The following is a 12630-nucleotide window of genomic DNA, read 5'->3' as shown; positions in this document are numbered from 1 at the left end:
CGGGGGGACGGGGTGTATTGTCTGTAAGTTGTACATTGGGGACTATCTGTCTCTCACTTCAGAGTTGTACATAACTGGTTTATTATGTCTTGCCTGAATGACACAGTTTTCAGTAGTTCAAAGCTTTATAATCAATGAATGTCAATTGGTTCTTCGCGATGGGAATAGGAACACGCTAGTATCACTGGAGTTCCGATTGTGTCCTGACACCCACATAGGTGTGGCACCACAGGAACATCAGTATGTGTTCGATAGCACTGCTTTATTCAGTGTCACAGTATTTCTCAGCACTGGAGTCCCGTGTCAGATGAGTTGCCTGTGCGGAAGGTTCAAGCCTAATCAACACTCCATTTTTTTTTCTCACTTTGAAGGTGTTTAAAACTGTCTGGAGTATAATCATCATTGCACCCACGTGAATTAGCATTACGGAGACTAAATAGGAGTAATGGCGGAAAAGTCTATAAAGTTACATATTGGGATAATATTTTTGACACTATATCTCTAGTCGGTTGCACGTGCACCAAAACTCCTTTTATAGCTTGTTCTCCATGTTCTTTTTAAATGGTGAGCCAACATGTTTTCAGCACTTTTATTTCCATGACTGATGGAAATAAAAGTGCTTATGGGTCTCTCTCTTATGGGTCTCTCTCTTATGGGTCTCTCTCTTATGGGTCTCTCTCGTCCCTCTGCAGCAGACCAATAGTGAGCAGTATGTTTGGAACATTGAATTGCAATAAAATCGCAGTATCGAATCGCAATACAGAATCTTGAGAATCTCAATACATATCATATCAGCACCTAAGTATGGTGATGATATCGTATCGTATCAAGCTGTGAACTCTGCGTGGAAATGACAATATACACTTGAAATAGAATACGGGCATCAAAGCATCCCTGTGAATGTCCCTTTTAATCTGTCTGTATGCCTCTCTGTGCCTCTGCCTGTCTGTCTGTCTGCCGTCTGTTTAAGGCTTCATTCCGAGCCATGCTAGCCCGCCACGAAGCTATTATCAGCCTGAGGATTTTCAATCACGTACGAGACACGTCCCGGGGGCTAAGGATGCCACTGCATTAGATCTTGAATAAAATAACCAAAATGCACCACTTTAGAATTCTTAAAATGCCCCCCCCCCCTCCCCTCTATCTCTCTCTCCCTCTCTATTTTCTCTCTCTGTCTCATCGACGGGGGCGTTCCAAAGTGAAGTTCATTCATAACCCCTCCGTGTTACTGAATCAATTTAATCCAGACATATTCCATTAGATTTAAATACAAACTCAGTGAGAGCACTCCATCTCCACCTCACAAGCTAGAGAGAGAAAGAGAGCGAGAGACTGGAGAGGGAGAAGTGAACGGAGCGCCATTAACATGGAAAGCTCTTGCTGTGTGGATGGAAAACTGGTTTGGAGAGGAGCTGGAGCGAGAGAAAGGGGAGGACACAGAACTCAAGTCAGAGCGAAGCGTGGCCACACAGCTTGTCCTCTTCACACTGTGGCCTGGTTCCTGGAACTCTGTGGGGGAGTAATGCACCTACTAGAGAGGAGAAACATGCACACACACACATACACACCACACACTGATGCACATAGACAAACCCCAACATACCCTAATACACAAACACGCACATCAGAGCAGAGCCTTGTCGATCTGCTCTAGATCTAGCGGGAATCAGTTCTGGATGCTTCAATCAAATGCGTACACATACAAAGGTTTGTGTTGTATAGGGACAGCAGACGGTGATGGGAAAGAAAGATATGGGGGTAGAGACCTTATCTCCTCCTCTCATTATGACCGAGATGGAGACATTTACATTTGGTAAACATTTAGGAGATTCTGTTGATTTGCTGTCATGTGCACCAAGACACCATATGGCAAATACTGCGCGTGTTTGCGTTTTAGGAAAGGAGAGCAGATGTGTGTGTGTTTGTGTGTGTGTGTGTGTGTGTGTGTGTGTGTGTGTGTGTGTGTGTGTGTGTGTGTGTGTGTGTACATGTTTATCTACATTTGTGTGTCTGTGCTATTGTTGTGCCATGTTGTTTTTGAAGTCCCTGGGATTGAAATCTGTTACTGTCATGATTGCCTCGGAAACCAGTTCAACAGACACTTCATTATTCACCATTGCAAACACAGCGTCCCTCCCTCCCTCCCTCCCGCCTCTCCCCCCATCCTCTCTCTCTGGCTCCCTCAAGCCCAGCTGTTGACAAGCAATTGTAAGTGAGCCTAAATTTAAACTCTGCACTGGCAACCGTTAACTGTGATGCCGTCGTCAGGTAGCGAGCGATGCCGGAGACGCCTCACGCCTCCGAGCGAGGACGGCCGGGAAGGCGAGAAGCTCCGGCGGAAAATGTGTTTGCTGGGTAATTGATGTGATGTGATTTTATCTTGCTCATTATACCGGGTATGCAAGCCTACACAGGGGAAAGGTGCGGCGGGCTGGCCTGACGCGAGCACGGGCTGCTCAGTGGTTTGGAAAGGCGAGTTGGAGTGCAGATGGTAAAGGTCGCTGTCACTGAACACTGGGGGTCTTAGATGCTTTGCTATGGTCAGGTGATGTAAGAGCATTTACGGCACTGACAGATTCAAGCACATGCTTATCTACTTACAGTGGTTGGTGATGCTTCACGCATTGGTTTAAAGTAGACCACTTTGTTGCTGTTTCAGTCATTGTGTGTAAAGTGAAGCTCATTATTTTCTATAACAGTGCCGCGTCGCGCCCAAACCCCCATTAAATTGACCCTTCGTTAGAGGTGTATGTATGTATGCGTATGCATGTCTGTGCTCTAGAAATGCCCTCTTTGTATGTTCCTATAGGACACCAGTGATAGATGTAATGTAGTTGTGCCATCATCGTATCATCTACCATGGTACCATTACATCATAACAGTACATAACTCATGCATTACTGCAGCAGGGTCATGATGTCATATCTATGGGTGAAGGCAATTAGTTAACTCATTGGAAAGAAGAACCAGACATGGGGGTGGGATGGGATCAGTTATTTTTGCAGTGTAGTCCTCTTAAAGGGAAATTTCATTCGATTAGGCTTATTTGAGGTATAAAAAAAAAAGTCCATGAAAGTGGTAACTAAGATAATAATGAAACAAAACCTGAGTATGTTTTTCACAAAATACCAATTATCGGATGCTTTCATAGGTGTCAGGTGTGGTTTGCGAATTGAATGGACCATTAAAATTGTAAATATCCATCAACAATTGTACGTCTATCATGAAAATCGATTAATTCTGATGAGCTGGCTCTATTGAGCCTCTCCATCCCTCAGATACTCTATTAGAGCCTGTTTGATATACCCAAGCCAGAGGAGAATCTTCTTCTCTGCTTTTTGCTGGAGCAACTCAATTACTGGGGTTCACCCCATGGGAAAGTCCTTGAATCTCGCCTTAACTAAAAACCCATTTCTAACTCTCTCTCTTTTATCTCCTCCAGACAAACCTGTTCACTTCACGCCGGCCCAGCCTCCTGATGGTAAGTCCTCTGACAATTCTCACTCTACCCTACCTTCACCGATTGACTGCATAGTTTTGGCTCCCCTACAAATAATTACCTCAGAGCTGCTCTCTGTATTCTTCACCTCTCTGAGTCCTGATGCTTTTAGTTTGCATCACCACCTCCACCTTTCCCCCATATGGCCATTGATGATGACTTGATTGTTCTCATCTCCTTTAAGCCCAGTCACAGCTGTGCAGTAGCTTCTACCAGACTACTGCATCTCCAGCCTCATGATTCAGTAATACTAGTAATCTTCCCTCCTTCCCCATTCAAAACGTCACTCCTCACACCCCCTAGATGTAGGCCAAGGATACACGGAGGCTCCAGTTTTTCCACTATGCCCAGCCTTGTTATCCACCATGCTTTCCGGGCCTAATTCCACAGATGGCAATCTCTGTACTCTGTGCAGGGCTATTGTTTCAGTTGTTTGGCGGGCGAGCGACGAGAGTCATTAATTAAACAGCAACAATTTATTGGCAAATGGCGGATCTCTACACTCTTTAATTGGAAGGAAACAGCTGGTTTCTGGCTCGGTCATGAATATTTATGATGGCAGCAAACACATGAAGCACTGTTTGGTAGCCCCCAGATTTCTGACAGACAGACAGACAGACAGACAGACAGACAGACAGACAGTTGAGGTGTACTCCTGGTATCGCTGGGAGGTGTAGCCTTATCCTCACAGTGTGGGGGGGGGGGGCTACCAAGCCAAAGGTTGTAAGAAAAACAACAGGCAGAATGCTGATAATGATCTGAGCCCCTATCTACTGAAGCTGTGAACAAAAGGCACCTCTGGGGGCTCAACGACTCTGTCCGATAATTGCTCAATCACTCTCTTCATAGGTCAGCACATTTGCAAAAGCTGTTTTTGAGAAAGGGCGCTGTTGAGTTCAAATGTATCCATTTAGAGTGGCTTTAGACGATGAATATGATGGCCTCGCCGAGCCACGACAATGGCTTTTGTCAATGCGAAATGGGTGTCCGTGGTCTGCACCTGCCGAGCAATTGAGCTTGATTGGAGCATTTCTCAACTTCACCCTCACCTTAACACCCGGGGAGAGGAGAGAGACATCTCTGGTTTTATTTTTCAACTCCTTTAATCAAAGTGAGGTGCTCCAAAGGTCCAATCACACGGCATCACGATCCGCCGCAGATATTTGTTTACTTTTTAATGACATGAGATTGCTTCAATAAATGATTTGAGCTCGCGACGAGTGGAGTTTCTCCGTTTGTTTGTTGTTGAAATAAATAGTGTCACCGAGCCAAGTCAAGTACGTGCCGGTGAGAAACTGAGTGCAGTCAGCGAAGCAATACAGTACATCTCTCCATTTTCCCTCCAAAAATGGTGGCTTTTATCGATCGCAGTGGTGCCCATTTCCCACGTATTCAAGTTTTTGCTTGTCTGAAGGACGTTTGTTTCTGCACTAGTCAAGCGTTTAAAAGGCTCTGCTGCTGGCCCATAATTACATTTCCAATAGTCCTGTAGGCTCTCAGTCAGCAGAACAGCATTGTTTTTTTGATCCAAACATAGAAGAGCAGCAGTAGACATCTGCATTCTCCAGTTAGCCCTGAGGGACAACGTTTCTGCGGATCATTTAGTTGCTGGTGAGATTAGTGGGCCAATTAGAGATGGCCCAAATACACTAGCCCCTCTCCTACGACTAGCTGAATGTTGTGCCGTGGGGACATGGTGGTAGCCTACCAAGGCTCTTATACAGCGCCTCCATTAGTCAAATCTGTTCTACAAAGGAGGGCTATTCTACTGAACTTGTCCTCAGTTCCAAGGACACACTTCCACATACTCAATTAACCAAAATCAGAGAGATATACTAAAGAATCTGCAGACTTTTAAAATATCCTCTTAGTCTCTGAACTTGTTTTTGGGCAGCTGATTTATTCTTGTTAGTGAGAAGAGATGGAGAGAAGTGTTTTTTTTTTGGGGGGGGTGAGCAGATCTAGAAAGCCTATAGGGAGACACTGATGATCTGCTGTCTTTGCAGCACGAGTCGAGAGCACTTGCACAGTATTTGTGGCTTGCACCACCTACAATTAGACGGCAGATTCCACCCAATAAATGAGTGCTAATCACCAGCCGAAAAGTGACAAAGTCACAAAGCACCCTCTAATTAGTCTCTCTGCTGCGGCTTAAAGTGCCAGTCTCTGCACTCAGTCCACAGTCATTATTGCCTGTCATCTCCAGACAATAATAAGACCGTTGTGACAGCATTTTGCCCAGCAACAAGAGAGCAAAGTCTCAGTCCGTTGTTCAAGGCAGAACCACACGGGTTGGACTTTGGTGAGGGGTCAGTTGTATTGCATTGAGCCAGCGGCCTTTTGCTAGCCAAGGTTGTCAGTTTAATGTTAATGATGAGAGCAATTTGCATATTGTATACACGCACACTTCTCTGGTTCTCTGCCTCTGGTCATTACAATATTTACACATTAAGCATAATGTAAGTTTCCTCTTTCACAGTCCGATTGCTATAATGGCTATTATATGGTATTGATCTTAACTGGAAGAACAGTGCAGATGCAAAGTTTGGTAACCGAATGACCGTTTGTGCCGTTATTGTGTTACTGTACCAAATTTAGCATCTGAACTATTCTTCAAGAATATGTGTTTTTGTAAAATGTTATGTGGAAATTGTTCAACTTTGGCCTTGTGCATAGAGTTGCATGGTTTGTTAAACTTTGCAAAAATCGGAGTCCAAGCATCGTTCTGTTATCGTGGAATTGTCCTTTTCTATGTGATAGTGTGTGTATCAATCCTGAGGAGCCAGTGTGTCTCCAACAGGTAGAGAACCAGTTGGTTCAGTCCTGGAATTCGTTTTGACACTCCTGTCAGTCAGATTTAAGTAGAGTCAATTGTACTCTCAAGTTAAGTGATAACTAACAGGTGAGTGAGAGAGCTTTTACTCGCAGCCGTAGGTGAACAGACATGGTTAAATCTGGGCTAAATTGGGCCACGAAGACAAAAACAAGGATCCAAATGGGAAACCTGAGCTACCTCCAGTCGGGTTTGTCTCCGTGGTAGCTAGCTGTCTCCCACACCTCCTCTCCTGGCTGTAATGAATACACCGGCTGTGAATCCTTCAATCTGGCGTTTGTCACAGAAAGTGTCCCCCGGAGGATACTCCGTACCAGCAGACATAATAGATGTTTGAATTGAAAAGTGATTTGATCTAGGACTGGGAGGGTTTCTGCGACGATCGGGAAAGTGCTTGTGGGCTTACTTACACACTTCCCAGAACACTTCTTCCTCTTAAAAGATGTGCCAAAACTTTCTCTGCAGCAGCTTTCAAAGACTCTACCCCCCACACTCTCCACAAACTCTACACAACAAACTCTACACAGCAAAAATAACTGATCCCATCCCACCCCCATGTCTGTTTTTTCATTCCAATGAGTTAGCTAATTGCTTTCTCCCATAGATATGACATCATGACCCTGCTGCAATAATGCATGGGTCATGTACTGTTATGATGTAATGGTACCATGGTAGATGATACGATGATGGCACAGCTACATTCATCCAAACTGGCTGTAATTTATTCAGTCGACGCTTTCCCTATGTTCTTTACAGTACGCCTCACTCAGAAAGAGAGGCAGAATTCATTATGACTTGTCGCTTATCTTAATTAAATAAAAAAAATCTACCTAATCTTTTTTTAGGGGAGGTGGGGCTGAGAATGGGCTCATATCAAGATATCAAAGGTACCAGGACTGTAAACGCTCCTCTCTCTCACGGATTGGCATTTTGCTCTGTGAGAAACGAGATTGGCCTGTCATTCCTAGCCCTCGACGAGAAGCAGCAGTGCAGGCTAGCTCTAGTCTCGTGTTTATTTGCCTTGACATCATCAGGGCAAGGTTTGTTGCCCTCCAAAAGTATACAGACGCATCTAAACCCAAACCTGCACTCTGTACTTCTCTCCCCCGGAAAGTATGCCTCTCCTCTGTACTTTTGTGGAGTCAGCAGATGCTTGCGTAAGCATCTCGCCGTACACACGCAGAGCTCGACGGGAAGCAGCAACCAGGAGAAACAAATTGGGTGCATTTTGACATTCCGCCTGTCTGCACTCGTCAGACTGTCTGACAAGGCTCCCATACAGCCTCAATGAGCAGAGGTGTGATGCGCCGCCGAGTATTGATCTGTGCGCGGAGAAAGGAGAGCCGGGAAAATATGTGGGTCAAAGGGAACACGCGTAGACTGGCAGGGATTGACCGTTGAGTTGATTTGTTCCTGATTCCTTGGCCAGAGTAATTGTTAATGCTGACGGCTGGGGCGTTTTGACATGCCCAGAAATATCGGCCCGCTCAAGCTTGCCTTGCCCTTGCGAAACCACCACGAACAGTCTGTGTATGGAGGTGTTGTAGCATGTCAAGACAGTGGGCAGATTAACTCCTGACAGTGATGGGGTTGGATCTCTGGACAACAGACAGCGAGGCTAACCCTGATATCCCTATCATAGCTGAAGTTTGAAATACAGGAAGCTATTATCCACAATAGAAATGTCCAAATGAACAGCAGTAGGCTATGCTTCTCAGGTGTCTCTTGACCTATCGTACAATTCATATGGCACAAAGTCGACACATTCCCAATCAGATTGGTAACGGAAGATTTTACGACTGTCCACTCTATGCACTACTTATTCGTAGTTATGTAGAACTATTATTGTACTCGTTAAGGCCCCTTCATAATTGGAACTATACTGAACAAATATATAAACGCAACATGCAACAATTCCAAAGATTTTACTGAGCTACAGTTGATGTAAAGAAAACCAGTCAATTGAAATGAATTCATTAGGCCCTAATCTGTGGATTTCACATGACTGGTGCAGCCGTGTGTGGGCCTTGGAGTATAGACCCACCCACTTGGCAGTCAGGCCCACTCACTGGGGAGCCAGGCCCAGCCAAGCAGAATGGGTTTTTCAGTGCAAAATAGTTTTATTACAGACAGAAATACTCCTCAGCAGCCCCCCGCATTCAATTCCCTGGAAACAGCTCTGGTGGACATTCCTGCAGTCAGCATGCCAATTGTACGCTCCTTCAAAACTTGAGACATCTGTGGCATTGTGTTGTGTAACAAAACTGCACATTTTAAAGTGGATTTGTATTATCCCCAGCACAAGGTGCACCTGTGTAATGATCATGCTGTTTAATCAGCTTCTTGATATGTCACATCTGTCAGGGAGATGGATTATCTTGGCAAAGGAGGAATGCTCACTAAAAGGGATGGAAAACGTGAGAGAAAGAAGCTTTTTGTGCGTATGGAACGTTTCTGCGATTTTTTTTATTGAAGCATAGGGCCAACACTTTACATGTTGCGTTTACATTTTTGTTCAGTATATATCTGCGAGCATTCTGTAGAGTCTTGATTAGAGGTCGACCAATTAATCGGATTGGCCGATTAATCAGGGGCAATTTCAAGTTTTCATAACAATCGGAAATCGGTATTTCTGGACACTGATTTGGCCGATTTTATTTTAATTATATTTTTACAACTTTATTTAATCTTTATTTAACTAGGCAAGTCAGTTAAGAACACATTCTTACTTTCAATGACGGCCTAGGAACGGTGGGTTAACTGCCTTGTTCAGGGGCAGAATGACAGATTTTTACCTTGTCAGCTCGGGGATTCAATCTTGCAACCTTACAGTTAACTAGTCCAACGCTCTAACCACCTGATTACATTGCACTCCACGAGGAGCCTGCCTGTTACGTGAATGCAGTATGCCAAGATAAGTTGCTAGCTAGCATTAAACTTATCTTATAAAAAACAATCAATCAATCATAATCACTAGTTAACTACACATGGTTGATATTACTAGTTTATCTAGCGTGTCCTGCGCTGCATATAATCGATGCGGTGCGTATTCATGAAAAAGGACTGTCGTTGCTCCAATGTGTACCTAACCATAAACATCAATGCCTTTCTTAAAATCAATACACAGAAGTATATATTTTTAAACCTGCATATTTAGCTAAAAGAAATCCAGGTTAGCAGGCAATATTAACCAGGTGAAATTGTGTCACTTCTCTTGCGTTCATTGCACGCAGAGTCAGTGTATATACAACAGTTTGGGCCACCTAATTTGCCAGAATTGTACGTAATTATGACATAACATTGAAGGTTGTGCAGTGTAACAGGAATATTTAGACTTATGGATGCCACCCGTTAGATAAAATACGGAATGGTTCCGTATTTCACTGAAAGAATAAACGTCTTGTTTTCGAGATGATAGTTTCTGGATTCTAACATATTAATGACCTAAGGCTCGTATTTCTGTGTGTTATTATGTTATAATTAAGTCTATGATTTGATAGAGCAGTCTGACTGAGCGGTGGTAGGCACCAACAGACTCGTAAGCATTCATTCAAACAGCACTTTAGTGCGTTTTGCCAGCAGCTCTTCGCAATGCTTTATTACAAAAAAAAAAAAAAAATTGGGAGGTTAATCAGTATCGACTTTTTTGGGACCTCCAATAATCGGTATCGGTAGCGGCGCTGAAAAATCATAATCGGTCGCCCTCTAGTCTTGATAGATTTGGCTTTTCATCTTTAGGAAAACTCTAAATCCATGGCAGATAAGACATCTCTCTTCTAGTGTTGTTATTTCTCATAACTACAACCTTGCAAAGAAAAGAGGGATGTGATAAATCGACTGCATGCTATCTTTGAATAGGGGGATACATTTATCCATTGCAATTAGTGCGTGAAACGGTTCATATTTCTATAAATGACTCTTATGTTCTTTGCGTTTGATTCAGAGAGGGGCTGTTCTGTCCCATTGAATCGGCATGTCGTTCATTTACACTCATTAACTCAGTGAATTATTCAATGAATTAATTTAGTGACTCATTGTTAGACTTAAGCTGGGCTGGGGGGGAGTGATGGACAGGTTTTTACTATCGTTTAATTGTGACTCGTTATGTGAGGAAATAGACATGGCTTACCGCTCTCGCCATTTACTTTTTAACAAGTAGTAAATATATCGCGTTACAAAATTAGGGTCTTCCCCAGTCAATGTTTTCTTTATAGAAAATTGCACCTACTGAAGCATTTTACATCGCATCTGTTCCAAGTGTATCTGCTCTTCGGACGAGTGCGTAGACTTTTTATTACATGCGAATAAGTGCATTTGTATTGGATAAGTTTGCCTTTTATTGTGATCAGTTGGGAGTTTAAAGGCTTTGTCAACCTTAGACTTTCCACCTCTGTCTAACCTGAAGAGTGCTGTGTGTACTTTGATATTTACCACACCAGTAAAAGACGGATGCACACACACATCTCTCAGTCAGAGGGCCTTGCACCAGTGTGTGTTAATGTGTGTATGAGAGAGAGGGAGGGAGACAGACCAGTGCACTGCTACACTAAGGCCAAACAGCCTGGCAGTTGTATTCAAATGGTCTCTCAGAGGAGCCTGTAGCAGTACATGGATGATGGAGAGTGTGAGGCATCCAGACTCCAGGAAACCATAAATCTCTCCCCTAATCCCAAAATGCAGACTGCCCATCCTAGTCTGAGTAGTAACCCAGAGACACACACTCTCACACACACTGAGGAAAGAGATTGTTTACCAAGCGAAGCCAGCCTGTGGCATCTTCTTCGATGGTTCCTGTATGTCAAGTTTATAGATGAGTTGAGGTGTGTGTATACATTGCAACTGATGAACATACATCACACACAAACACCATTTGTGGTCAATACATCTAATTTGTATTGTCAACCCAACCACTTCCTCCTTTCATTGGCTTGTTTGATATATGTTCCCCGCACCACTGCACACAATTACAACATGCAAGGCTCTCAGCCAATGTGCCACTGACACCATTTACACCGGCCAGCTCTGTGACAATGGAGACACACCAGCAGACCCACATAGGCCTACACACTGTCCCTCTGGGGGATTCTGATGTATGTGTTTCAGCATGCCTGCCTGTATGTCTTCTCTACTTTCACTATGGGAAAAAAACAACACTGATTCCCTTTCAAATAGCTTGTGCGTGGAACATATTGCATGCTGATACTACTGCGTCTGCCTTGGTTTTAATGAGTTTTAAGGTGCTAGAAGGCTTCCTATCACAAGGAAGGAAACGAGAGACATGGGGAAAGAGAGGAAATAAGAGAGCAAGAGAATAGGAGAGAAAATAGGAGAGCAAAGATGTTTTGAGGGACAGAGGAGATGGGTGGGTGTGGGGGATTCTTTCTACTTTTCTTTCTTCACACCTGTTTTTTTAATGTAATGTTTTTCGCACATTTTTTTCCTTTTAATGATATACCTTGGATTGTTTAATTGAAATGGAACAAATAGGGGCTGTTTTGTATGCCAGTGCGTCCATGCGACTCCCGGAGAACCTCGCATCCAGATGCATAATGATAGCAGTGACTGTCGGTGTCAGTGGAAGAGAGCAGAGAGGAGCAGCTGGGAAAAGGTGGAGAGTTCGAAGGGAGATTTTTCTGGGGGGCTGTTGTAGGTAGTTATAGAGTCTGTGTACGAGAGTGTTTACAGTTGACGGGTGAGGGTGGGCAGCTGTTTTGAAGATGGCCTCTTTGGGTGTTTGTGTGAGTGCTCGCACGCGCGACTGTGTTAGGGATGTGGGTTTGAAATAATTTCACTCTTCAAATACTATCATTAATTTTAGGTGGATATTCGGATATTATAAATCCATGCATTTTTTTTATTACGTGTTTTTTTTTTTTACCTGAGCACGGCTGCGCGAGGAAAAGAGGTTGGCACTCTTGTTGCTGCAGCTGCGGAGAGGCCGGTGTGTGATCAGATGGGAGCGAGCAGACGGAGAGGCGAGAGAGAGACGCAGCCAAGGCACTTCGGCAACAGCCAAGACTGGCTAACTTGTAGCAGCCATAATATTATTTATTATCATCCCATACAACAGTGGCTTTCTTGACTGGAGTAACCTAGAAACAAGCCAGCTCTAGCAAGCTAGGCTAATTGATGCCACATGCTGTGCTTTCTCCCCAACCCCATTCTGATAAAACCAACAGTCTACCTGGTGTTTGCTTGTGGTAGCCTACTCCTTCCCGCTTCTCAGTTTTTAATTTCCACTTGCTGCACATTGCGTATCTATTATTAATTGTATTATTACGTGTTTTATTTTATTTAT

At 43.8% G+C, this 12630-nt stretch overlaps 1 protein-coding gene across 1 annotated transcript in view; it reads left to right on the top strand.

The window, feature by feature from the left end:
* Positions 1-12630, top strand: part of LOC118360591 (agrin-like) — a 285805-nt gene that overhangs the window by 128202 nt on the left and 144973 nt on the right. Inside the window, 1 exon segment of the mRNA XM_052482905.1 lies at positions 3443-3481. Coding sequence (XP_052338865.1) covers positions 3443-3481 — 39 coding nt within the window.

The sequence above is a fragment of the Oncorhynchus keta genome, chromosome 28 (assembly GCF_023373465.1).
Source record: "Oncorhynchus keta strain PuntledgeMale-10-30-2019 chromosome 28, Oket_V2, whole genome shotgun sequence".
Taxonomy (NCBI): Eukaryota; Metazoa; Chordata; class Actinopteri; order Salmoniformes; family Salmonidae; genus Oncorhynchus; species Oncorhynchus keta.
The sequence above is the reverse complement of the archived record's forward strand: the minus strand, read 5'-3'. Positions and strand labels throughout refer to the sequence as shown.